The sequence below is a fragment of the Heterodontus francisci genome, unplaced genomic scaffold (assembly GCF_036365525.1).
Source record: "Heterodontus francisci isolate sHetFra1 unplaced genomic scaffold, sHetFra1.hap1 HAP1_SCAFFOLD_1185, whole genome shotgun sequence".
NCBI lineage: Eukaryota > Metazoa > Chordata > Chondrichthyes > Heterodontiformes > Heterodontidae > Heterodontus > Heterodontus francisci.
The window spans coordinates 27,026-40,593 of NW_027142116.1; the positions used below are offsets into that span (position 1 = coordinate 27,026).

Sequence of the window (13,568 nt, forward strand, 5' to 3'; positions counted from 1 at the left end):
CAAGGAGATATTGGTCTTGGGGGGAGTGCAGTGTAGATTTACCAGAATGATACCATGACTCCAAGGGATAAATTACAAAGAGACATTACACAAACTAGAGTGATTTGATCAAAGTTTAAGGTATTAAGGGGAACAGAGAGGATAGAGAGAGAGAAAACTATACCTGCTAGTTGGGGAGTCTAGAGCGAGGGGACAGAGTGTAAATATGAGAGCCAGCCCTTTCAGGAGTGAAATTAGGAAACACTTGCACATACAGAGGGGGAGAAGTTTGGAAATCTCTTCCACAAACAGCAATCAATGCTCAATCAGTTAATTTTAAATCTGTGATTGATCGATTTTGTTCTGCAAGGGATTTGGGGTAAAGGCAAGTATCTGCAATTAGATCACAGAGCAGCCATCATCTCACTGAAAGGCAAAACAGACTCGAGGGGCTGAATGGCCTCCTCCTGTTCCTGTGTAACAGACTCGAGGAGGGGCTGAATAGCCTCCTCCTGTTACTGTGTAACAGGATTGAGGGGCAGAATGGCCTCCTCTTGTTACTGTGTAACAGGATTGAGGGGCAGAATGGCCTCCTCTTGTTCCTGTGTTGCCAGCAGTTCCGAAAATCTCTCATGCGTTTGCTTCACTTCGGACTGTGTAAAAAGGGCAGACTAATCAATGACTAATCAATCAATGTCTTCAACAGGACATTGATGTCCCTCTGAAGGAAATGGACTTGTCGGACTCGGGGATGGAACGAGGGAGTGAGAGTGAGTGCATACGCAGTGGAGAGCCAGCATCGACTTAATAGGCCAAATGGTCTACTCCTGTGCCATAAAAGACTGTATGACACTATGACTAGGGACACAGGGTGGGAGACTAATGTCCCTCACCCCCTCCCTATCACTGTAACCTCCTCCAGCCCCCACAACACTCCCTATCTCTGACAACCCTCCCTATCTCTGTAACCTCCTCCAGTCCCGACAACCCTCCCTATCTCTGTAACCTCCTCCAGCCCCTACAACCCTCCCTATCTCTGTAACCTCCTCCAGCCCCTACAACCCTCCCTATCTCTGTAACCTCCTCCAGCCCCGACAACCCTCCCTATCTCTGTAACCTCCTCCAGCCCCGACAACCCTCCCTATCTCTGTAACCTCCTCCAGCCCCTGCAACCCTCCCTATCTCTGTAACCTCCTCCAGCCCCTACAACCCCTCCCTATCTCTGTAACCTCCTCCAGCCCCTACAACCCTCCCCATCTCTGTAACCTCCTCCAGCCCCTACAACCCTCCCCATCTCTGTAACCTCCTCCAGCCCCTACAACCCTCCCCATCTCTGTAACCTCCTCCAGCCCTTAGAACCCTCCCTATCTCTGTAACCTCCTCCAGCCCTTAGAACCCTATTTTCTGTAACCTCCTCCAGTCCCTACAACCCTCCCTATCTCTGTAACCTCCTCCAGCCCTTAGAACCCTCCCTATCTCTGTAACCTCCTCCAGCCCCTACAACCCTCCCTATCTCTGTAACCTCCTCCAGCCCCTACAACCCTCCCTATCTCTGTAACCTCCCCCCAACCCCTACAACCCTCCCTATCTCTGTAACCTCCTCCAGCCCATACAACCCTATCTCTGTAACCTCCTCCAGCATCTACAACCCTCCCTATCTCTGTAACCTCCTCCAGCCTCTACAACCCTCCCTATCTCTGTAACCTCCTCCAGCCTCTACAACCCTCCCTATCTCTGTAACCTCCTCCAGCCTCTGCAACCCTCCCTATCTCTGTAACCTCCTCCAGCCCCTACAACCCTCCCTATCTCTGTCACCTCCTCCAGCCCCTGTCGTGCCTTCAGCTTCCTGGGCCCTAAGCTCTGGAATTTGCCCCCTAATCCTCTCCACCTCTCTCTTTCTCTCTCTCTCTCTCATCCTTTAAGACATTCCTTAAAACCGATCTTTGACTGAGCTTTTGGACACCTATCCCTGATATCTCCTGATGTGACTGAGATTTTGTTCGTTTGACTGTCCTGTGAAACACCCTGGGGACGTGTTACCATGATAAAGGCACTGTTTAGATGCAGATAGCTGTGGTTGGGGCAGGCTAACAAGTTCAGAACAAAAAGATGTCAATTGTTGATTGGTAGTAAAAATATCAGTCATGGATGTGGGATAAGTAGTCTGATAATGAGTGGAGGAGTCGAGAGAGGTTCTGGTAAGGTCGAGCTGAGTGTGGTTAGCATTGGGCCTACGATTCAGGCTGCAAGATTTCCTTTTTTTGACGCTTGGCCTAACATTCTCACTCGGTGATGAGGCCGTGGTCCGGGATGGTGCTGACTTCACCTGAGAACAGGAGGTCAAAGATCTCCCAAGATGGACGTCTGCCCGCCCGGGCAACCGGACGACAGAAAACTTACCGGATATTTTTGTCATTATTGAGGAGGAATCGGCCCAGGATGTTAACAGCCAGTACCTAAAAAAAAGATAGAGAGAGAGATGTCTGAAGGGTGTTCACAAAAGGAGAGCCTCATTGAGGGCCAGTGAGCAGCAACAGAGGCCTGTATCGGGCCTACGATTCAGGCTGCAAGATTTCCTTTTTTTGACACTTGGCCTAACCTTCTCACTCGGTTAAATCAAACCGTGACAGAGAATAACGAGGTAGGGAACCCAAATTCACAGGCATCGCATTAACCAAGCCTGAGGCGTCAACCAATTACCCACTGCAGAGGCTAACTAGGCGACGAGGCATTGCATGTGCGGCCTTGCCAACGAGGCCCAGAGAATACACCAAGTGAATCTGGAAGGAGGGAATGATGGTGGAACAGGAGGAAGTGGGAATCTGGGACTCTCTCTTCCCCAAATCCATCAAACACAAGGGACCTCCGCCTACTGTCAAAATGATTTGTTTTTCTCATTTATTCCTGGGGAGACCAGCATTTATTTCCCATCAGGGGAATCCAGAAGGCCAATCGACCCCTCGAACTTGTCCCTCCCGTTAAGTCACAGAACAAAGAAGGGGGCGATTCAGCTCCTCAAGCATGTTCTGTCCATGTAATTATAATATGGGTGCTTTTAATCATAACTCCAATGACTGCCCCCCCGCATTGGTTCAGTAATCGATAACTGCCTCGAGAAGATGACTGAGACCTTCCTCCATGAACAACCGGCAGAGGCTTCTGCAAAAACTCAGGTCAAGCGTTGACTGGGTTAGGACAAGGATTAGAGTCACATCTAGGCCCACAGTGGGTAATGAGAGCAGGGATCAGTCCACCAGGGACAGCAGAGGCCCAATCGGGTTTTTAAAGACAAAGCGTGACAGTCTGACCCTCTGACAGTGCAGCACTCCCTCAGTACTGACCCTCTGACAGTGCGGCGCTCCCTCAGTACTGACCGTCCGACAGTGTGGCACTCCCTCAGTACTGACCCTCCGACAGTGCAGCACTCCCTCAGTACTGACCCTCCGACAGAGCAGCACTCCCTCAGTACTGACCCTCCGACAGTGCAGCACTCCCTCAGTACTGACCCTCCGACAGTGCGGCACTCCCTCAGTACTGACCCTCTGACAGTGCGGCACTCCCTCAGTACTGACCCTCCGACAGTGCGGCACTCCCTCAGTACTGACCCTCCGACAGTGCGGCACTCCCTCAGTACTGACCCTCCGACAGTGCGGCACTCCCTCAGTACTGACCCTCCGACAGTGCGGCACTCCCTCAGTACTGACCCTCCGACAGTGCGGCACTCCCTCAGTACTGACCCTCCGACAGTGCGGCACTCCCTCAGTACTGACCCTCCGACAGTGCGGCACTCCCTCAGTACTGACCCTCCGACAGTGCAGCACTCCCTCTGTACTGACCCTCCGACAGTGCAGCACTCCCTCAGTACTGACCTTCCGACAGTGCAGCACTCCCTCAGTACTGACCCTCTGACAGTGCAGCACTCCCTCTGTACTGACCCTCCGACAGTGCAGCACTCCCTCTGTACTGACCCTCCGACAGTGCAGCACTCCCTCTGTACTGACCCTCCGACAGTGCAGCACTCCCTCAGTACTGACCCTCCGACAGTGCAGCACTCCCTCAGTACTGACCCTCCGACAGTGCAGCACTCCCTCAGTACTGACCCTCCGACAGTGCAGCACTCCCTCAGTACTGACCATCCGACAGTGCAGCACTCCCTCAGTACTGACCCTCCGACAGTGCAGAACTCCCTCTGTACTGACCCTCCGACAGTGCAGAACTCCCTCAGTACTGACCCTACGACAGTGCAGAACTCCCTCAGTACTGACCCTCCGACAGTGCAGAACTCCCTCAGTACTGACCCTCCGACAGTGCAGCACTCCCACTGTACTAACCCTCCGACAGTGCAGCACTCCCTCAGTACTGACCCTCCGACAGTGCAGCACTCCCTCTGCACTGACCCTACGACAGTGCGGCACTCCCTCTGTACTGACCCTACGACAGTGCAGAACTCCCTCTGTACTGACCCTCCGACAGTGCAGAACTCCCTCAGTACTGACCCTCCGACAGTGCAGCACTCCCTCAGTACTGACCCTCTGACAGTGCAGCACTCCCTCTGTACTGACCCTCCGACAGTGCAGCACTCCCTCTGTACTGACCCTCCGACAGTGCAGCACTCCCTCTGTACTGACCCTCCGACAGTGCAGCACTCCCTCTGTACTGACCCTCCGACAGTGCAGCACTCCCTCTGTACTGACCCTCCGACAGTGCAGCACTCCCTCTGTACTGACCCCACGACAGTGCAGCACTCCCTCTGTACTGACCCCACGACAGTGCAGCACTCCCTCTGTACTGACCCCACGACAGTGCAGCACTCCCTCTGTACTGACCCTCCGACAGTGCAGAACTCCCTCTGTACTGACCCTCCGACAGTGCAGAACTCCCTCTGTACTGACCCTACGACAGTGCAGAACTCCCTCAGTACTGACCCTCTGACAGTGCAGCACTCCCTCAGTACTGACCCTCTGACAGTGCAGAACTCCCTCAGTACTGACCCTCTGACAGTGCAGAACTCCCTCAGTACTGACCCTCCGACAGTGCGGCACTCCCTCAGTACTGACCCTACGACAGTGCAGCACTCCCTCAGTACTGACCCTCCGACAGTGCAGCACTCCCTCTGTACTGACCATACGACAGTGCAGCACTCCCTCTGTACTGACCCTACGACAGTGCAGAGCTCCCTCAGTACTGACCCTCTGACAGTGCAGAACTCCCTCAGTACTGACCCTCTGACAGTGCAGCACTCCCTCTGTACTGACCCTCCGACAGTGCAGCACTCCCTCTGTACTGACCCTCCGACAGTGCAGCACTCCCTCTGTACTGACCCTCCGACAGTGCAGCACTCCCTCTGTACTGACCCCACGACAGTGCAGCACTCCCTCTGTACTGACCCCACGACAGTGCAGAACTCCCTCAGTACTGACCCTCCGACAGTGCAGAACTCCCTCTGTACTGACCCTCCGACAGTGCAGAACTCCCTCAGTACTGACCCTACGACAGTGCAGAACTCCCTCAGTACTGACCCTCCGACAGTGCAGAACTCCCTCAGTACTGACCCTCCGACAGTGCAGCACTCCCACTGTACTAACCCTCCGACAGTGCAGCACTCCCTCAGTACTGACCCTCCGACAGTGCAGCACTCCCTCTGCACTGACCCTACGACAGTGCGGCACTCCCTCTGTACTGACCCTACGACAGTGCAGAACTCCCTCTGTACTGACCCTCCGACAGTGCAGAACTCCCTCAGTACTGACCCTCCGACAGTGCAGCACTCCCTCAGTACTGACCCTCTGACAGTGCAGCACTCCCTCTGTACTGACCCTCCGACAGTGCGGCACTCCCTCAGTACTGACCCTCTGACAGTGCGGCACTCCCTCAGTACTGACCCTCCGACAGTGCGGCACTCCCTCAGTACTGACCCTCCGACAGTGCGGCACTCCCTCAGTACTGACCCTCCGACAGTGCGGCACTCCCTCAGTACTGACCCTCCGACAGTGCGGCACTCCCTCAGTACTGACCCTCCGACAGTGCGGCACTCCCTCAGTACTGACCCTCCGACAGTGCGGCACTCCCTCAGTACTGACCCTCCGACAGTGCGGCACTCCCTCAGTACTGACCCTCCGACAGTGCAGCACTCCCTCTGTACTGACCCTCCGACAGTGCAGCACTCCCTCAGTACTGACCTTCCGACAGTGCAGCACTCCCTCAGTACTGACCCTCTGACAGTGCAGCACTCCCTCTGTACTGACCCTCCGACAGTGCAGCACTCCCTCTGTACTGACCCTCCGACAGTGCAGCACTCCCTCTGTACTGACCCTCCGACAGTGCAGCACTCCCTCAGTACTGACCCTCCGACAGTGCAGCACTCCCTCAGTACTGACCCTCCGACAGTGCAGCACTCCCTCAGTACTGACCCTCCGACAGTGCAGCACTCCCTCAGTACTGACCATCCGACAGTGCAGCACTCCCTCAGTACTGACCCTCCGACAGTGCAGAACTCCCTCTGTACTGACCCTCCGACAGTGCAGAACTCCCTCAGTACTGACCCTACGACAGTGCAGAACTCCCTCAGTACTGACCCTCCGACAGTGCAGAACTCCCTCAGTACTGACCCTCCGACAGTGCAGCACTCCCACTGTACTAACCCTCCGACAGTGCAGCACTCCCTCAGTACTGACCCTCCGACAGTGCAGCACTCCCTCTGCACTGACCCTACGACAGTGCGGCACTCCCTCTGTACTGACCCTACGACAGTGCAGAACTCCCTCTGTACTGACCCTCCGACAGTGCAGAACTCCCTCAGTACTGACCCTCCGACAGTGCAGCACTCCCTCAGTACTGACCCTCTGACAGTGCAGCACTCCCTCTGTACTGACCCTCCGACAGTGCAGCACTCCCTCTGTACTGACCCTCCGACAGTGCAGCACTCCCTCTGTACTGACCCTCCGACAGTGCAGCACTCCCTCTGTACTGACCCTCCGACAGTGCAGCACTCCCTCTGTACTGACCCTCCGACAGTGCAGCACTCCCTCTGTACTGACCCTCCGACAGTGCAGCACTCCCTCTGTACTGACCCTCCGACAGTGCAGCACTCCCTCTGTACTGACCCCACGACAGTGCAGCACTCCCTCTGTACTGACCCCACGACAGTGCAGCACTCCCTCTGTACTGACCCCACGACAGTGCAGCACTCCCTCTGTACTGACCCTCCGACAGTGCAGAACTCCCTCTGTACTGACCCTCCGACAGTGCAGAACTCCCTCTGTACTGACCCTACGACAGTGCAGAACTCCCTCAGTACTGACCCTCTGACAGTGCAGCACTCCCTCAGTACTGACCCTCTGACAGTGCAGAACTCCCTCAGTACTGACCCTCTGACAGTGCAGAACTCCCTCAGTACTGACCCTCCGACAGTGCGGCACTCCCTCAGTACTGACCCTACGACAGTGCAGCACTCCCTCAGTACTGACCCTCCGACAGTGCAGCACTCCCTCTGTACTGACCATACGACAGTGCAGCACTCCCTCTGTACTGACCCTACGACAGTGCAGAGCTCCCTCAGTACTGACCCTCTGACAGTGCAGAACTCCCTCAGTACTGACCCTCTGACAGTGCAGCACTCCCTCTGTACTGACCCTCCGACAGTGCAGCACTCCCTCTGTACTGACCCTCCGACAGTGCAGCACTCCCTCTGTACTGACCCTCCGACAGTGCAGCACTCCCTCTGTACTGACCCCACGACAGTGCAGCACTCCCTCTGTACTGACCCCACGACAGTGCAGAACTCCCTCAGTACTGACCCTCCGACAGTGCAGAACTCCCTCTGTACTGACCCTCCGACAGTGCAGAACTCCCTCAGTACTGACCCTACGACAGTGCAGAACTCCCTCAGTACTGACCCTCCGACAGTGCAGAACTCCCTCAGTACTGACCCTCCGACAGTGCAGCACTCCCACTGTACTAACCCTCCGACAGTGCAGCACTCCCTCAGTACTGACCCTCCGACAGTGCAGCACTCCCTCTGCACTGACCCTACGACAGTGCGGCACTCCCTCTGTACTGACCCTACGACAGTGCAGAACTCCCTCTGTACTGACCCTCCGACAGTGCAGAACTCCCTCAGTACTGACCCTCCGACAGTGCAGCACTCCCTCAGTACTGACCCTCTGACAGTGCAGCACTCCCTCTGTACTGACCCTCCGACAGTGCAGCACTCCCTCTGTACTGACCCTCCGACAGTGCAGCACTCCCTCTGTACTGACCCTCCGACAGTGCAGCACTCCCTCTGTACTGACCCTCCGACAGTGCAGCACTCCCTCTGTACTGACCCTCCGACAGTGCAGCACTCCCTCTGTACTGACCCCACGACAGTGCAGCACTCCCTCTGTACTGACCCCACGACAGTGCAGAACTCCCTCAGTACTGACCCTCCGACAGTGCAGAACTCCCTCTGTACTGACCCTCCGACAGTGCAGAACTCCCTCAGTACTGACCCTACGACAGTGCAGAACTCCCTCAGTACTGACCCTCCGACAGTGCAGAACTCCCTCAGTACTGACCCTCCGACAGTGCAGCACTCCCACTGTACTAACCCTCCGACAGTGCAGCACTCCCTCAGTACTGACCCTCCGACAGTGCAGCACTCCCTCTGCACTGACCCTACGACAGTGCGGCACTCCCTCTGTACTGACCCTACGACAGTGCAGAACTCCCTCTGTACTGACCCTCCGACAGTGCAGAACTCCCTCAGTACTGACCCTCCGACAGTGCAGCACTCCCTCAGTACTGACCCTCTGACAGTGCAGCACTCCCTCTGTACTGACCCTCCGACAGTGCGGCACTCCCTCAGTACTGACCCTCTGACAGTGCGGCACTCCCTCAGTACTGACCCTCCGACAGTGCGGCACTCCCTCAGTACTGACCCTCCGACAGTGCGGCACTCCCTCAGTACTGACCCTCCGACAGTGCGGCACTCCCTCAGTACTGACCCTCCGACAGTGCGGCACTCCCTCAGTACTGACCCTCCGACAGTGCGGCACTCCCTCAGTACTGACCCTCCGACAGTGCGGCACTCCCTCAGTACTGACCCTCCGACAGTGCGGCACTCCCTCAGTACTGACCCTCCGACAGTGCAGCACTCCCTCTGTACTGACCCTCCGACAGTGCAGCACTCCCTCAGTACTGACCTTCCGACAGTGCAGCACTCCCTCAGTACTGACCCTCTGACAGTGCAGCACTCCCTCTGTACTGACCCTCCGACAGTGCAGCACTCCCTCTGTACTGACCCTCCGACAGTGCAGCACTCCCTCTGTACTGACCCTCCGACAGTGCAGCACTCCCTCAGTACTGACCCTCCGACAGTGCAGCACTCCCTCAGTACTGACCCTCCGACAGTGCAGCACTCCCTCAGTACTGACCCTCCGACAGTGCAGCACTCCCTCAGTACTGACCATCCGACAGTGCAGCACTCCCTCAGTACTGACCCTCCGACAGTGCAGAACTCCCTCTGTACTGACCCTCCGACAGTGCAGAACTCCCTCAGTACTGACCCTACGACAGTGCAGAACTCCCTCAGTACTGACCCTCCGACAGTGCAGAACTCCCTCAGTACTGACCCTCCGACAGTGCAGCACTCCCACTGTACTAACCCTCCGACAGTGCAGCACTCCCTCAGTACTGACCCTCCGACAGTGCAGCACTCCCTCTGCACTGACCCTACGACAGTGCGGCACTCCCTCTGTACTGACCCTACGACAGTGCAGAACTCCCTCTGTACTGACCCTCCGACAGTGCAGAACTCCCTCAGTACTGACCCTCCGACAGTGCAGCACTCCCTCAGTACTGACCCTCCGACAGTGCAGCACTCCCTCTGTACTGACCCTCCGACAGTGCAGCACTCCCTCTGTACTGACCCTCCGACAGTGCAGCACTCCCTCTGTACTGACCCTCCGACAGTGCAGCACTCCCTCTGTACTGACCCTCCGACAGTGCAGCACTCCCTCTGTACTGACCCTCCGACAGTGCAGCACTCCCTCTGTACTGACCCTCCGACAGTGCAGCACTCCCTCTGTACTGACCCCACGACAGTGCAGCACTCCCTCTGTACTGACCCCACGACAGTGCAGCACTCCCTCTGTACTGACCCCACGACAGTGCAGCACTCCCTCTGTACTGACCCTCCGACAGTGCAGAACTCCCTCTGTACTGACCCTCCGACAGTGCAGAACTCCCTCTGTACTGACCCTACGACAGTGCAGAACTCCCTCAGTACTGACCCTCTGACAGTGCAGCACTCCCTCAGTACTGACCCTCTGACAGTGCAGAACTCCCTCAGTACTGACCCTCTGACAGTGCAGAACTCCCTCAGTACTGACCCTCCGACAGTGCGGCACTCCCTCAGTACTGACCCTACGACAGTGCAGCACTCCCTCAGTACTGACCCTCCGACAGTGCAGCACTCCCTCTGTACTGACCATACGACAGTGCAGCACTCCCTCTGTACTGACCCTACGACAGTGCAGAGCTCCCTCAGTACTGACCCTCTGACAGTGCAGAACTCCCTCAGTACTGACCCTCTGACAGTGCAGCACTCCCTCTGTACTGACCCTCCGACAGTGCAGCACTCCCTCTGTACTGACCCTCCGACAGTGCAGCACTCCCTCTGTACTGACCCTCCGACAGTGCAGCACTCCCTCTGTACTGACCCCACGACAGTGCAGCACTCCCTCTGTACTGACCCCACGACAGTGCAGAACTCCCTCAGTACTGACCCTCCGACAGTGCAGAACTCCCTCTGTACTGACCCTCCGACAGTGCAGAACTCCCTCAGTACTGACCCTACGACAGTGCAGAACTCCCTCAGTACTGACCCTCCGACAGTGCAGAACTCCCTCAGTACTGACCCTCCGACAGTGCAGCACTCCCACTGTACTAACCCTCCGACAGTGCAGCACTCCCTCAGTACTGACCCTCCGACAGTGCAGCACTCCCTCTGCACTGACCCTACGACAGTGCGGCACTCCCTCTGTACTGACCCTACGACAGTGCAGAACTCCCTCTGTACTGACCCTCCGACAGTGCAGAACTCCCTCAGTACTGACCCTCCGACAGTGCAGCACTCCCTCAGTACTGACCCTCTGACAGTGCAGCACTCCCTCTGTACTGACCCTCCGACAGTGCAGCACTCCCTCTGTACTGACCCTCCGACAGTGCAGCACTCCCTCTGTACTGACCCTCCGACAGTGCAGCACTCCCTCTGTACTGACCCTCCGACAGTGCAGCACTCCCTCTGTACTGACCCTCCGACAGTGCAGCACTCCCTCTGTACTGACCCCACGACAGTGCAGCACTCCCTCTGTACTGACCCCACGACAGTGCAGCACTCCCTCTGTACTGACCCCACGACAGTGCAGCACTCCCTCTGTACTGACCCTCCGACAGTGCAGAACTCCCTCTGTACTGACCCTCCGACAGTGCAGAACTCCCTCTGTACTGACCCTACGACAGTGCAGAACTCCCTCAGTACTGACCCTCTGACAGTGCAGCACTCCCTCAGTACTGACCCTCTGACAGTGCAGAACTCCCTCAGTACTGACCCTCTGACAGTGCAGAACTCCCTCAGTACTGACCCTCCGACAGTGCGGCACTCCCTCAGTACTGACCCTACGACAGTGCAGCACTCCCTCAGTACTGACCCTCCGACAGTGCAGCACTCCCTCTGTACTGACCATACGACAGTGCAGCACTCCCTCTGTACTGACCCTACGACAGTGCAGAGCTCCCTCAGTACTGACCCTCTGACAGTGCAGAACTCCCTCAGTACTGACCCTCTGACAGTGCAGCACTCCCTCTGTACTGACCCTCCGACAGTGCAGCACTCCCTCTGTACTGACCCTCCGACAGTGCAGCACTCCCTCTGTACTGACCCTCCGACAGTGCAGCACTCCCTCTGTACTGACCCCACGACAGTGCAGCACTCCCTCTGTACTGACCCCACGACAGTGCAGCACTCCCTCTGTACTGACCCTCCGACAGTGCAGAACTCCCTCTGTACTGACCCTCCGACAGTGCAGAACTCCCTCTGTACTGACCCTACGACAGTGCAGAACTCCCTCAGTACTGACCCTACGACAGTGCAGAACTCCCTCAGTACTGACCCTCTGACAGTGCAGAACTCCCTCAGTACTGACCCTCTGACAGTGCAGCACTCCCTCAGTACTGACCCTCTGACAGTGCAGAACTCCCTCAGTACTGACCCTCTGACAGTGCAGAACTCCCTCAGTACTGACCCTCCGACAGTGCGGCACTCCCTCAGTACTGACCCTACGACAGTGCAGCACTCCCTCAGTACTGACCCTCCGACAGTGCGGCACTCCCTCAGTACTGACCCTCCGACAGTGCGGCACTCCCTCAGTACTGACCCTCCGACAGTGCGGCACTCCCTCAGTACTGACCCTCCGACAGTGCGGCACTCCCTCAGTACTGACCCTCCGACAGTGCAGCACTCCCTCTGTACTGACCCTCCGACAGTGCAGCACTCCCTCAGTACTGACCTTCCGACAGTGCAGCACTCCCTCAGTACTGACCCTCTGACAGTGCAGCACTCCCTCTGTACTGACCCTCCGACAGTGCAGCACTCCCTCTGTACTGACCCTCCGACAGTGCAGCACTCCCTCTGTACTGACCCTCCGACAGTGCAGCACTCCCTCAGTACTGACCCTCAGACAGTGCAGCACTCCCTCAGTACTGACCCTCCGACAGTGCAGCACTCCCTCAGTACTGACCCTCCGACAGTGCAGCACTCCCTCAGTACTGACCATCCGACAGTGCAGCACTCCCTCAGTACTGACCCTCCGACAGTGCAGAACTCCCTCTGTACTGACCCTCCGACAGTGCAGAACTCCCTCAGTACTGACCCTACGACAGTGCAGAACTCCCTCAGTACTGACCCTCCGACAGTGCAGAACTCCCTCAGTACTGACCCTCCGACAGTGCAGCACTCCCACTGTACTAACCCTCCGACAGTGCAGCACTCCCTCAGTACTGACCCTCCGACAGTGCAGCACTCCCTCTGCACTGACCCTACGACAGTGCGGCACTCCCTCTGTACTGACCCTACGACAGTGCAGAACTCCCTCTGTACTGACCCTCCGACAGTGCAGAACTCCCTCAGTACTGACCCTCCGACAGTGCAGCACTCCCTCAGTACTGACCCTCTGACAGTGCAGCACTCCCTCTGTACTGACCCTCCGACAGTGCAGCACTCCCTCTGTACTGACCCTCCGACAGTGCAGCACTCCCTCTGTACTGACCCTCCGACAGTGCAGCACTCCCTCTGTACTGACCCTCCGACAGTGCAGCACTCCCTCTGTACTGACCCTCCGACAGTGCAGCACTCCCTCTGTACTGACCCCACGACAGTGCAGCACTCCCTCTGTACTGACCCCACGACAGTGCAGCACTCCCTCTGTACTGACCCCACGACAGTGCAGCACTCCCTCTGTACTGACCCTCCGACAGTGCAGAACTCCCTCTGTACTGACCCTCCGACAGTGCAGAACTCCCTCTGTACTGACCCTACGACAGTGCAGAAC

The 13,568-nt window shown here is 57.0% G+C and overlaps 1 protein-coding gene across 1 annotated transcript in view; it reads right to left on the reverse strand.

The window, feature by feature from the left end:
* Nucleotides 1-13,568, reverse strand: part of LOC137366630 (AP-1 complex subunit gamma-1-like) — a gene marked incomplete at its 3' end in the record, with an annotated part of 122,334 nt that overhangs the window by 25,081 nt on the left and 83,685 nt on the right. The window contains exon 8 of the mRNA XM_068028337.1: nt 2,380-2,435. Within this exon, the coding sequence (XP_067884438.1) occupies nt 2,380-2,435 (56 nt within the window). The remainder of the gene's footprint in view (nt 1-2,379; nt 2,436-13,568) is intronic.